General features: G+C 35.6%; 1 protein-coding gene across 1 annotated transcript in view; it reads left to right on the top strand.

Moving 5' to 3' along the window:
* The first annotated feature begins 3499 nt into the window (after window positions 1-3499).
* The window catches only part of LOC107696311 (sphingosine kinase 2-like), a 31909-nt gene continuing 19581 nt past the window's right edge, over window positions 3500-15827 (top strand). The window contains exon 1 of the mRNA XM_016496598.1: window positions 3500-3920. Within this exon, the coding sequence (XP_016352084.1) occupies window positions 3500-3920 (421 nt within the window). The remainder of the gene's footprint in view (window positions 3921-15827) is intronic.

Here is a 15827-nt window from a genome sequence, read left to right as displayed (position 1 = left end):
TATCTATCTATCTGTCTGTCTGTCTGTCTGTCTGTCTATCTATCTATCTATCTATCTATCTATCTATCTATCTATCGAGGGCTGGGTAGATTACAAATTGTAGTCCGTTACTGATTCCAAATCACATGACAAAAAATTTAGTTAGTAACGTAATCCATTACATTACACATTTTAGGTGATATAATGACACTACTTTTTGATTACTTTAAGAATTAATTTTGACCTTACTCGTTTATCACATTGATTTAAGTAGGATAATCGTGTAGCATATTGATATAAAAAAGCAAAGAAAAAGAAAATATATTCCATTCGTTGTTATTAACAACATAAAGTGCATTAAACATTAGGCTACATTACATCAAAGTTTCCCAAACTGGGGTTTGTGAAGGAACTGCAGGAGGCTTGTGAGTTTAATGAAGAGCTAACAATTAGCCTAATTCAGTCATAAAAACTGGCGCGCTTTTTCTTAGCGTCCGTTTCCATAGTGACTCGTCGATTCGTCGCTCTTTTGTGAATGTCTTGAGTCTTAACCAGGAACATACTCTGAGTTGAGTGAACTTACTCCTGGACGCATTTTTGGAACCACATACCCGGACGCGTTTTTGGAACCACATACCTCGAGTAAGCAAGGTTTGGGGTTAATCAACCGAAAGTTCAGAGTTGAGCTGACGATAAGTTAACCGTGCTTTCTGGAATACACCCCTGCATCCAACACGAGCTGCAGAAGTCAGATTTGACTGATCACGGGTCAAAAGTTAGGAGAGATAACTGACAAGATGTTGGAGGATTTGCTCCTCAACAGATCCCGAGCTCATTGACAAATATCTTTTATCGTAAGATGTGCTCCCTTTACACAGTGCGCACGCGATCGCGAAATCGAAAGTGAACTGCGACTTCGAGCGCTCATTCAAAAGGGATTTAAAGGGGTCATATGATGCGATTTCAAATTTTAACCTTAAACCACATAAACACATTTCATTACACCAAATACACAAAATAATGTTATTTTTAGCAGCATCATATGACCCCTTTAAATACCCCACATATTGATAGCGGGACCCTGATGCACGAAAATTATATACAATATTAGAATGTTTGCGGAGCGGATGGGAGCATGTGGTAATGGTGATAAATTCAGCGAGAGAGGGATCAACAAGCCCCGCGCTATCACGCAGCGGTGCATTTTTATTTATTTTTTTTCCGCAGCGGTGCAGTCAGTCAGTGAGCGCCGTAACAGATGATGTCAAATCTTGCGGGATTCCATAAATAAATAAATAAACTACACAGAACCCCACTATTCGGACAAATATACATAATGAAAAGATAATACAAAATTTAATACCTTGGAAAATGGCATTTAAGACTTTTTCATACTTTTTAAGGGCCTTAATTTTCTCTAAATTGATTTATCAACGTTTAATACTTTTTAAGATCCCACGGACACCCTGAAAAATGTAAAATGAAAATAAATCATTTTAAAGTAACATTCATCAAAATAAAACGCTTACTTAAAAATAAATATTTTATTTGTGACCATTAAACAATATCAGAGAACTGTGAACATGCGATACTCAATTATTAAAATATTTATTTTAAAGTCTCAGGGGTACTTCAAGTAAATATATTTGGTGAAAGTGGTTTGGCTGGCAAAAAATGTTTGGGAATCCCTGCATTACATATAAATAAGAAACAACGTGAATTTGTGCATTTAAATGTGTTTGAAAGACAAAAGCCTTCCGAAGACATAGTAATGCATGGTTAAATAACCTACTGAGTGATAATTCAAATAATAATGAGTGTGTTCTTCAGTAGTTGATGCAATGTTGAAATGCTGAGAAAACACTTCTTAAAAATTAAAATGATTTTTGTAAATCCAGTGGTCAAATGCTGTGTAGCCATCTGACCAGTGACTGATCTCTGTGTGAATGTCCACAAAACTCATAGACTCTCCCGGTGTATAAGCAGTAGTCTATTTGGAAAATTTAAAAGATGAAAAATAGGAATTAGGAAGAATCAATAATTTATGAATAATTTATTTGCAATTGTGTGAATAATATGCAATTAGTAAAAAAAAAAAAAAAAAAAAGTAACTGTAGTCTAGCTGATTACGAGTATTTTAAAATGTAATTTAATCTGCTTACAAGTATTTAATTTTTGGAATCTGATTTTCCCAGTCTCCCCTACATTATATTAAGTGTGAAGCTGAAAGTTTTTTACGCACAGCCTTTTAAAGTATATCCTCTGATACCATGCACGACACATGCGCACTAGAAAGCTTCATCATTGTCCAGTGTCTGCACTTTTTCTCTCCAAGCGTTTTGAATGATAAAATGTCTTTGTACTCCTTTAAACTAGTGTTGAGGGCCTCTCTTAATCCCCTCACGTGAGCAATGGGTCTATTGTTCTGTCTCCTCCGTTTCTTTTCCGACTGTGAAACAACAGCCCGGGACAGTGTTGCCACCTTGTGGATAAACTGAATAGTGCAAAAAAAAATCGTGTTCGGAAGGTTCGTACAAAAAATCGGGCTGCGTGTGTACTGTACGCGTGCACTGTGCTTATGACGAAATTCGAGTCATGCGCACTGTGTGCACTGTACCCTAGCGTACGCGCAAAACCAAGGTATACTTATTGTCAATATTTTTTGAGACCCCCCAAAATTTCACAAATCACGTTTTCAGGGGAGCCCATGTCTTAATAAGGGGAGCCGAGCTCCCCCTAGCACCCCCGTAGTTCGCACCCTGTACTTAGGGCATAACGGAACGTTTCTGGGTATAATATACCATAATATTATGGTAATATTGTGACTTTTTTTTATTGGATATGTGCCAGTGTTATTGTAGCATCATTGTTATACTGTTATAGTTTTATTAATATTGTAAATATTTTTTTTTGTTTGGATTTTAGTTAGCTTTAATCATTTTAATTTTTTATATTATATTTATGTCCATCGTTTTATTACTTTTTTATTATATTTTTTATTTATTTCCATTTTTAGTTATTTCCTTTTTTATTATTTTATTTTAGTTAACGTTTATTTCAGGTAAAACATTTTTTTCAAGGTTTTTTTTTAATGGTTTTAGTTAGCCCATCGATAATAACCTTGATTTGTACCATGCACTACTATGATTTTTTTTATATTTTTTTTTATATGTACCATAGTAGGTAAAAGTGTTTTATTCTTTCACTCTTTCACATACGGTCATGGTATTCTTTGAATTCTACTTCAGAGATCACAGTCATCATCACAGTATTTTTAGTGACGGAAAACAACTCAGGAGTGTCGGGTCTTGAGAGTGTCAAGGTCACGCCCTTTGCCTTATTGCCTTATGCGTTATTTTAATGTCATGCCGCTTTTCTGTCACTAGGGAGAGGTATGGGAACTCTCTCTCTATATGTCTCTCTCTCTCTCACACACACACACACACACACACACACACACGTTTAAACCGCGTCCCGCGGCAGCACACGCGTACTCACTGCAGCACCGTCCCGTCGCGGGATGGATGAACCGGACGCGGCGCATCAGCGGAACGGGCCCACCGCGGGTGCGCTCATGCACGGGCTGTTTACGGACGCGGACACCGGGCGGCTCACACACGCGCTGACTCTGTCGGACAGCTGCCTGACGGTCCAGAACATCAGCTCCCCTTCATCGTCGGAGCACCTGGACCTGCGCGACTGCCTGGGGAGCCGCGCGCACCGGAGCGAGCGCGAGGACCAGAGCGCGGATCTGTGCGTATATTTCTACCCGTGCCGGCACCGCTGGATGGCCTCGGGTCCGGTTCGCCAGAGGGACGAGCGGCGCTTTCGGCTCGCGCTCAGTACAGATGATAATGATGAGGACGCGAACCTGCGCGAGGCGGAACGTTGGGCGCGCGCCATCAGTCACAACAGCGCGAGCCGCCCGGAACACACGCACGGTAAGAAACCAACTTATTACAGAGTTTAACTCCTGTTTACTCAATAAACAGGCTTTTATGAGCGTGTTCGATAACACTTTGCAACAATATAACATCAACAAAAATTACACTACTCTAATAAAATGATCATGCTAATACCATGTTTTTTGCACATATACCTTGATAATGTTGCAATTCCTTGTCAATACCATGGTACATGAATATGTTAATCATTCAGTATTTGGTTTTTTATTACCATGGTACTACCACAGTACGTTTTATAAACATATAGGCTATATCCAGCTAACAAAATATGTTTTAATAATGTTTTGCTATCGTTAGGTTCTAAAAATGTTACTTCTGAACGTTCCCCGAACGTTTTAAAATGTTTTTCGTCGTTTTTCGAACGTCAAGGAAACATTCTATTTCATCATTTTGCGAACATTATGTTTTCTAAACTTTCTGACACAAGTGATAACATTTAAAAAACGTTAGACGAACGTTCTAATAACACGTTTAGGGAAAACCTTCCATAAACGTGTGTAAATAACGTTTTTTATTTTATTATATATATATTAATCTTTTGAGAACATTATTAAATACCAGATAATTTTGCATGAACGTTCTGTTAACACTACTGGAAGAACCTTAGTTCGTAACTTTGCCAGAATGTCCCTGTTAGCTGGTTAGTTACTTGTACTAGTTGTTAGAACTCACTTTAGTGATCTGTGTAATCATTCAGTACTGTGGTAAATATTTTCACTGTGTCAGCTTGACATGCCTGTTCCTTACATTCACACGCGGTTTCGCCTGTTCAACCAGTGATGATGAGGTGTGACGGTTTGCCAGGAGGAAAATATGACAGCTAGATCACATACTGAACTAGTCTGACCTGCTGGAGGACAAGTCGTTGCTGTAATTTATGTGGTTGATCACGAATGGTCACGAACCTGAAATGCGTATGTTTTTAACATCTGACAGAGGTAGATATGATCTTGCTGTGGTTAGACTTGCTGTGTTTTTTTTGCTCATGGTGGACATGAATTACTGTGTGAGATGATGCTCAGATGTGAAGAGATGCTGAGAGGACACGAGGTGTCACCCGCAGACATATGGGACACGTCCATCTCCATCTGTCTGCCCTTGTGTCCAGCACTGAGGGGTTTAACCCTGTAAAGCCTGACATAAAAATAGAAAAAAAAACATTTCTGTATAAATGAAAGAGTTTATTGAACCTTGCATATGTTTTTTGTTTGTTGATTATCATATCTGATACACCAGGCTTTTATGGCTCATTTAGTCTGATATAGTGAGAATATGGAGCAAGAACACCTAATTTTTTTCAGAGCCCCAAACTGAGCAAAACTATCTTTGAACACATACAAATAGGCCAGACTCTTCCTGCAAGTTTTGTCGGATGCCGTTTGTGACAGTTTTACTGTTTCTGATATAAAAAGCTGGAACACTCACCGGAGACTCAGTCCGGCACAGACTGCTAGTTCCAGCAGATATTTGATCAGGACGAGACACATCTGGGCTTCTAGAACTGGAATGAGGACGTTCTGAATGATGAGGTCGTTTTAATGATGATTCTAGGTTACCATGGTAACTCAGAGTTATAGTTGAAGGAATAGTGAGGTACCGTGAGGACAAAACAAACCTCTTACCAATGTGTTTAAGGAATAGTTCAACAAAAAAATGGAAGTTTGCTTATATTTACTCACCATCAGGCCATCCGAGATGTAGATGAGTTTGTTTGTTCATCAGATTTGGAGAAATTCAGCATTATATCACTTTCTCAGCAATGGATGCTCTGCAGTGAATGGGTGCCGTCAGAATGAGAGTCCAAACAGCTGATAAAAACATCACAATAATCCACAAGTAATCCACTCCTTCACTGGAGGAAGCGTTATTATGGATTATGGACTCGTATTTTAGCTGGAAGCAACGGTTTGATGTTAAAAACGTCTTAATAATGGATTTGTTTCTTACAAACACAAAGCTTTTGGCTTCACAAGACATTATCTGATGGACTGGAGTGGTGTGGATTACTTGTGGATTACTGTGATGTTTTCATCAGCTGTTTGGACTCTCAATCTGACGGCACCCATTCACTGCAGAGCATCCATTGTTTTCATCTTGGGTGAACTATTCCTTGAACACATTGGTAAGAGGTTTGTTTGTCCTCATGTTGCACTTAAGAGTGAAAAGAATGAGCCAAATCAAACACAGTACACTGTAAAAAGTAATGAGTTGAACTTACTTGGAAAACCTGTGGCAACAAATTTGTAAAAATCAGTTATGTTTACTCGCTTTTCTTAAGTAGATTCAGTGATTACTTTTTACAGTGTAAATCCTTACGGCAAAATATCCCTGCATCAAAGACATCAAAGAATTCATACCAATGCATATTCATGTGCGTATGTGCATATTTATGATGGCTGTTATCTCTATATTTCTATATAGCTCTTTGAGTATTTCTGCAGCCCAAGACAGTGGTATTTATACAAAAGTAAAGACAACGATATCAGTGTCTGAGCTTTCTAGATATTGTAAATAGCTTTTGAATACATATAAGTAATTATGTAAACAAGTTCAAGTAAATGTATGCGTCTTAATAGTCTTTAAAGTGTGTAATTTCTGTACCACTATCAGCACCAAACTATTATGTACTATACATGTACATATTTACACGTATGCAAAGTTTTTTTTATTTAAGAAATTAATACTTTAATTCATCAAAGATGCATTAAATTAATCAAAAGTGACAGTAAAGACATTTATAATGTTACAATTAGTGTTGTCAAAAGACCCGGTACTTCGGTACCAAGTCGGTACTAAAACAAATTAAAACGTTACGGTACCAGGTTTTTTTAAGTACCGAGTACCCGGTCAACCTGATGCGCTATCCGAAAGTTGCGCAGATGCGCTCTCTTCATAAAAGCACTGAGACGTGGCGACATATTTACTATTTTTACACACCAGAGGCTTTTAAATGAAGTGTGAATCTGAAATATGCGTGTTAGAGAATGTACAAATGGTTAACATTGTTTGTGTCATATCAGTCAGAAAAGCAGTTCTGGGCTTTTTTTTTTTTTTTTTTTAAGCTAACTTAGTTGTTATTCTTGGCTGAATAACTCTAGGTTTTCAAAACCCCTTTAAAATTAAATATGTACACAGTTTGGATTAAATGAAAGTATAGTCAAATTTTTTAATTAGCATGTTTTTCTGTTTTGCTTTGGTACCGAGAACCGTGGATTTTCACTTGTATTGGTACCGAATACTGAAATTTTGGTACCGTGACAACACTAGTTACAATAGATTTCTTGAAAAATTAAATGTATTAAATGTAAATGTTTCCACAAAAATATGAAGCAGCACAGCTGTTTTCAACACTGATAATGTTTCATATCAGAATGATTTCTGAAGATCATGTGACACTGAAGACTGCAGTAATGATGCTGAAAATTCAGCTTTGATCACAGGAATAAATTACACTTTACAATATATTCACATAGAAAACAGTTGTTTTAAATTAAATTATATGAAATAATTTTTTTTTTTACAATTTTGCTGTTTTTGCTGTATTATATCAAATAATTGCAGCCTTGCAGAGTGACCCCAAGAATATGTATATATATATATATAAACGGATGCACTAGCAGCTATTTGAGCATCCAGTAACGGACACTTGTGAGTTTTAGCAGTCATATAGTGTTAAGGTTTAGTGTTGGACTGTCTCAGTGGCTCAGTCATACTGCATTCACATGTTTAATTGATGAGCTTGTTTCAGCATGTGTGATCCGCAGCAGACGATAATACACTATTTAACAGAATACATGTATTTTAAATGAGCCTCTCCTGTATGGCGTGTGGCACAGAGCTGTCACGTGTGAAAATGTCCAGAAAAAAAAACCAAAACGTGATTAATTCTTCTCTCTGAAAGCCGAGACGCTCCAGGACACTCTCGATGCTTAAACCGATACGGCAGTGTAAACAGTATCTGGGTCTGTTTTTGTAGAGGGAGGGTTTGTGTTGTGTTGTGTTGTGTTATTAAGTTTTTTTTGTACCAAAAACAGTCAATATTTAGTTTATTGTGATCCATCTTCCATCCTCCTCCCACAGTCTGTTAGTGAATCCATACTGCACACTAAACTGGAAATACGATCTGCCGATCTCTGAACTGAGTGGATGATTTTATGCGACTTTTCTGGAGTAAGAGCGCGCAAATGATTTTTTATTAGTCTGTGTGGAAATAAAGTAGTGCTTACAAGGAACCGGGTCGATAGGCTACTGTGAACACTTTCGAGGATAAAAAGCACTGGATCTGTTTGCGAGGTTATGACATCAAATTGTTTTTTTATATTGTCACATATATATATATATATATAATATATATATATATATATATATATATATATATTAAAAATAAACATAAATACATTAAAAAAATAATTTAAACATAAAATAATTCCATTTAAATAATAAAATAAAACAAATAAATACAAAATTATATATTGTATATTGTGTTTGGCAATAATACATTTAAAGCAATAAAAACTGTTTTATAAAGACAATAAGCACAACAAAGCTATTATAAGCCATAGAATCATACATTTTAAGAACGTAAATAAAATAATTAAAAAAAAATTAATTCATGCACTTTTAAAAGGTTACATTAAAATAATTCAAAAAATGTAACTGACAAGTCTACGTTATTTATTTATTCATTCATATATTTATTTAGGGTCTTTGAGGATAAAAAGCACTGGATCTGTTTGTGAGGTTATGACATCAAATTGTTGGCAGATACGTTAATCTGAGGGAACTAACAGCAAGCATACTAGATATCCATGAGCAGAACTGCATGTATAATTAGTACACAAGTCTACAATCATTCACAAATATATATAAAAAAAATATATATATATATATATAAATAATTCTTTTTTTGATGTTGTTTTGTCTTCTTCTTACTTTTGTATAACCGATTGTTTGTCAACATTGTTCTGTATGTTCAAAAGAAAAGTATAAAAATTAAAAGTAGATAAATGTAAATAATATATTGTAAATATACATTTAAAGTAATGACGATTGTTTTATAAAGACAATAAGCACAACAATATAATTAATATGTAAAATATAAAATAATATATCATTTGTTTTCCAATGCTGGCATTTTAGATTCACTTGCACTAAAACAGCAATGATTCACTTCTCAGGCAGTCTTTAAGTGTGCAGCTTTTAGTCACAATAAGCTGTTAACTGAAACGAGTCTGTCTGTGCGAGACAACAGCAGTTCTTCTGTTCATTTGAACATCAGGCTTTTCACATTCAGCTCTTGAGCTCTCAGTCGCTCTCATGTCATCAACCTGCTGCTGGAAATCAGGAGTAATGTTTCATAATCATGTGGTATAGGGATTTCATCACAGCAGAGTGTTTTAAAATGTATTAAATGTGGTAAAATCACTCTGACAGAAGGCTTGGGTGCGCTTATTGTCAGTTTTGTAGCATTTTGTAGATGATTAAATATATTATTGCCAGTCACAGTATGCAGTATAATATTTATTTAATTATTTTGTATTTTTTAATGATGATTTTAAAATGATTTAATTGAATTTTTTTTACATGTATTTTATTTACTTTATATTTCATTTAATTTAGTTTTTTAATTATTTACTTAAAATGTTTCATGCATGTATTTTATATTTAAAATTATTTTCTTTTTTTTTTAATCGATTTTATTAAAAAATTATATTTTTTATATTTAATTTTTGATTTATTTAAAAAAATATATTTAAAATGTTTAATGTATTTAATTTTTAGATTTAAATTCTTTTTAAATCATTTACGTCTTTTAAAATGTATTTATTTATATTTAGAATTATTTTATTTACATTTTCTAAAATGTATTTATTTATTTTTAAAATGTATGTATATTATATTATTTGATTTAAATTAAATTACAATTATTTAATTTTATTTATTTACTTATATTTAAAAATATTTTATTTACATTTTATAATTTATTTATATTTTATTTTAAAGTAAAATCAGTCATATAGACTGTTTTTAGTGTGCTTAATTGTATCAAACACATAATTATTATTCAAGTACAGTAATCGTTTGGTCTCGTGTCTCTGGTTTGGAGGCTTGGATTATGAGTGTCAGTTAGCAGCGTTGCCCAGTACAGCTGAACTAGCCTACAGCATGTTACAGCACAGTAGCACTACTGAAACCGGAACAAGTATACTGCATAGAAATTTCCTGTCAGTGTGTTATTTGAGCGGACTTTGCTTTTCCGGTGAGAATGAGCGGTACACGAGCAGAACGCTCATTCATAGATCAGAATATTGAGCGGAGCGTCAAACCGCGCAGTGACGAGGAGAGTGAAAGATATTATTTGCTTTTATGTAGGACCAATAGATTTAAAAATTATTTTATACCAGCTGCCTTTGGCTTTTTAAATTATAAATAATTTCACACTCTAAAAAATGCTGGGTTGTTTCAACCCAACTTTGGGTCTAATATGGACTAACCCAACCGTTGGGTTAAATTTTTACATTCAGTTTTTAACCCAAAAGTTGGGTTAGTCCATATTTGACCCAAAGTTGGATTGAAACAACCCAGCATTTTTTAGAGTGTATGTATATTATTAATGGAAGTAATTGTTTTTGTCTGTGTTGTGGTTGCTTGTTTGTTGTTTGCATATGGTTTACTGTTGGCTGTAAAACAATTTGCCCGTCAGGGATAATAAAGTTGACCTTGACCCCTTGAAACATGCGCGCTGAACACTGCCGGGCGGGGCGCGACGCGGCGCGCCATATATATTATTATTATCATATGTAGCCTATATTTTCGGTGCATCCCTACTCACATCCCCTCCTTGTTTACAAATCCGAAGCAAGTCCATACATCCGATTTAAACGCGGACGGGGCTTTCCTGATAACTTTCCGAGATGCCGCCCTCTTTATTTTACTAACATACTGCATGCTGAAGGTGACCCAGCTGACCTCACCAGAAAAAACTCACCACCACCATCTAGTGGATTGTAAAGAAATTGATTTTATTATTCTACCAAATAGTATAATAAAAGATCGATACTTGGCGTCCGTGTATCGATACAGTATTGCCGCGGAAAATATCGCGATACTATGCTGTATCGATTCCACCCCCACCACCCCTAGCATCAGTCAAGCATCAGTGTTCGTGATGAGCAGCGTTTGAGCTCTCCTGCATTGTACAGTACTACATGATGAATGTGTTTTCAGGATTTTCAGATGCTGATGGATGAGAGTTATTTTACACGCCTTTATCTCTCACAACAAGGTCAGCAAGACTTCAGCACAAAGAGCGGCCTTCTTGCTTCATTTATCTGTAACTCCGGTGTGCGTTTCTCTAAAGAAAGTCGTTTAAGCAGTTGAAGGATGTTTTGAAGGCTGGTATTGTCGGCACACAGCGGTCACAGACACACAAAGACATTCATTACACACGGACATGCTAGAAACACGCTAGAAACATTCTACAGTGAATGGAGCTGCTGAGCTGCTTTAGTCTTCATAATGTGACAGAAGATTGAACAGATTTCATAAATATACAGTTACACTAGTGTTACAAAGTCTGAAGTCTCTTCTGCTCTCCAAGGCAGCATTTATACAGTATATAAATATACAGTAAAGCTGTAATATTGTGAAATATTATTACAATTTAAAACAAGTGTTTTCTATGTGAATATAGTGTGAAATGTAATTTATTGCTGTGATCAAAGCTGAATTATCAGCATCATTACTCCAGTCTTCAGTGTCACATGATCTCCAGAAGTCAGTATAATATGAAACATTTCTGATTATTATCAGTGTAGAAAACAGTCGTGCTGCTTCATATTGTTGTGGAAACTGTGATACATTTATTTTTTCAGGATTCTTTGATGAATAGAACGTTCAAAAGATCAGCATTTATTTAAAATAGAAATCTTTTGTAACATTATAAATGTCTTTACTGTCACTTTTGAACAATTTAATGCATCCCTGCTGAATAAAATTATTTAAAAAAAAAACAATTGCTTGTAATTAGTTACGTAATCAGATTACAAAAATTAAAATGCTCATTATCAGATTACAGTTACTTTTATAGATTACGTGAATACATGTTATTCACACAATGGCAGTAAATGATTCATAATTTATTGATTCACCCAAATTCTTCTTCTTTAAAAAAAAATAAATAAATACTGTATATACAGTTCATTCACGAACCCCAGTTTGGGAAACACTGTAATTTAAAGTTTAATACACTTCATGATGTTAATAAAGACTGGAATAGATTTTCTTACATGGTACATCAAAAGTAATCTAAAAGTGATCAAAAAGTAGTCCGAATACCTAATATGTGTAATCCAATAGATTACGTTACAAACTACAATTTCTGTCATGTAACCTGTAATCAGTAATGGTTATCTACCCAGCACTGTATGTGTATTGTGTATTTATATATATTATATTACTGTTGTAAAAAGATGAATGTGATTCACTGTAATGAATGTAATGTTGTAATGCAAACAAATGTTAATGTGTCTAAATACAGGCTTCATGTTTTCCTTCCGTTTGGTTTTGTTGTGAAAAATGAACTGGCTCTTGACAGGTTTTGTGAGATTCATAGAGAAGTTTTTCAATATTTGTGGTTTTGTGTTTGGATAGTTTGAGGTGTTTGTACTGACACACACATAGAGATGTGTAAACACACACACACACACACACTCACTCACACACACACACACACACACACACACATACACATGTATACACACACACACACACACACACACACATACACATGTATACACACACACACACACACACACACACATACACATGTATACACACACACACACACACACACACACATACACATGTATACACACACACACACACACACACACACATACACATGTATACACACACACACACACACACACACACATACACATGTATACACACACACACACACACACACACACATACACATGTATACACACACACACACACACACACACACATACACATGTATACACACACACACACACACACACACACATACACATGTATACACACACACACACACACACACACACATACACATGTATACACACACACACACACACACACACACATACACATGTATACACACACACACACACACACACACACATACACATGTATACACACACACACACACACACACACACATACACATGTATACACACACACACACACACACACACACATACACATGTATACACACACACACACACACACACACACATACACATGTATACACACACACACACACACACACACACATACACATGTATACACACACACACACACACACACACACATACACATGTATACACACACACACACACACACACACACATACACATGTATACACACACACACACACACACACACACATACACATGTATACACACACACACACACACACACACACATACACATGTATACACACACACACACACACACACACACATACACATGTATACACACACACACACACACACACACACATACACATGTATACACACACACACACACACACACACACATACACATGTATACACACACACACACACACACACACACATACACATGTATACACACACACACACACACACACACACATACACATGTATACACACACACACACACACACACACACATACACATGTATACACACACACACACACACACACACACATACACATGTATACACACACACACACACACACACACACATACACATGTATACACACACACACACACACACACACACATACACATGTATACACACACACACACACACACACACACATACACATGTATACACACACACACACACACACACACACATACACATGTATACACACACACACACACACACACACACATACACATGTATACACACACACACACACACACACACACATACACATGTATACACACACACACACACACACACACACATACACATGTATACACACACACACACACACACACACACATACACATGTATACACACACACACACACACACACACACATACACATGTATACACACACACACACACACACACACACATACACATGTATACACACACACACACACACACACACACATACACATGTATACACACACACACACACACACACACACATACACATGTATACACACACACACACACACACACACACATACACATGTATACACACACACACACACACACACACACATACACATAGAGATGTGTAAACACACACACACATAGACACTCACACAGAGACACACACACACACACATAGAGATGTGTAAACACACACACACACATACACACACACACACATAGCACACACACACACACTCACACATACACACACACACACACACACACACACACATACACATAGAGATGTGTAAACACACACACACACAGACACTCACACAGACACACACACACTCACTCACTCATTCACAAACACACACACACCTCCGTATTTCCTCACCATATGTTCACAGTTCAGCAGCTGTGATGCTGAGAGCTTCTCCAGTGTGAGAAATGAAGCACACATTCATCTCTCTCTCTCTCTCTCAGTAAAAACAGATGTCTATTTGTAGAATCGCAGACATACGTTTTTTTGTTCTTTGGTTTTGGATGTAAAACCATTGCTTCAGATTAAACTTTAAAACTTTACGCACAGACAGCTCAGATCTGTAGCAACTCTAGCTGATCGATTTGTCAGGTCTTTGTCTTTTTTTTTTTTTTTTTGAGACAATTTTGTGCCCTCCTTTTGACCCGAACTATTAAATGTAGATGGATACAGTATGTTAATTTGGTCATGGTTGTGTTGTCATTGTTATGAACATTTATGAAGAACAATATGCAATACAATATTATTAATGTACAGTAGGCTTTAAAATAAATTAATTAATAAAATTTTATTTTAGTCACTCATTCTGTTCAGTTTGGATGAATAACAGAGGCAGTGCTAGTAATAAACTCACTTAGCAGCTTTATAACAGATTTTATCGCTTTTATTATTGCCATTCACAACATACAATATTAGAATTATGTTTAATTTTATTGCATCTAATATATATATATATATATATATATATGTACAGTATACTGCAAATGATATGAAATGCCTCACATATTCCTTTCCTTTAATGAGTAATTTTTGCAGCTTCGTTCCCTTAGTAGTCAGCTGTCTAGCATTTGTAACGGAGCCGTTATGGTGAAAGTCTCCGCAGGTTTCATTAGGGCTGGGCGATATAGCTAAAACATTTATCAACGATATAATGTTTCATATTGTTCTGTATCGATAATTATTGACATTTTTATAACCTTTTTTAAAACAAAGAGCAATATAATTTTTTTTTTATTTATCCACTGTATTTATAATTAACACAATCTATTGAGATAAACAACAAATATATATATATATATTGTTTGTAACAGACACACAATACAATTAAACAAATAACTCATTTCTAATGTTTTATATGCAGATTAAATAGGTTTTAAGGAAACTTTTGTCTTGTCTCCCGAGGCCACGGAAGGCGCAATGAGCAAAATAATGCAGCACATAATGTCAACGCATGGAAATAACCGTCTATAAAAAACGTGCATTATGTCTAAATTAACTCATATAAATCAAATATAATTTCGTAAATTGCATAAACAAATCATGTATTTATGCATTGCTTAATACAAAGCCGAATCGCCATCACGCAGATTGCCTTTAAAAACATAAGAGACGCAGTGAAAAGGAATAAACCTCCACAAATTCGCACGTGTTTTCTAAGTTTAAACTGTTTTAACTTTGCATGGCTACATCTCTTGTGTGTGAC

The sequence above is a fragment of the Sinocyclocheilus anshuiensis genome, unplaced genomic scaffold, assembly GCF_001515605.1.
Source record: "Sinocyclocheilus anshuiensis isolate Anshui unplaced genomic scaffold, SAMN03320099.WGS_v1.1 scaffold62, whole genome shotgun sequence".
Classification (NCBI taxonomy): domain Eukaryota; kingdom Metazoa; phylum Chordata; class Actinopteri; order Cypriniformes; family Cyprinidae; genus Sinocyclocheilus; species Sinocyclocheilus anshuiensis.
The sequence above is the reverse complement of the archived record's forward strand: the minus strand, read 5'-3'. Positions and strand labels throughout refer to the sequence as shown.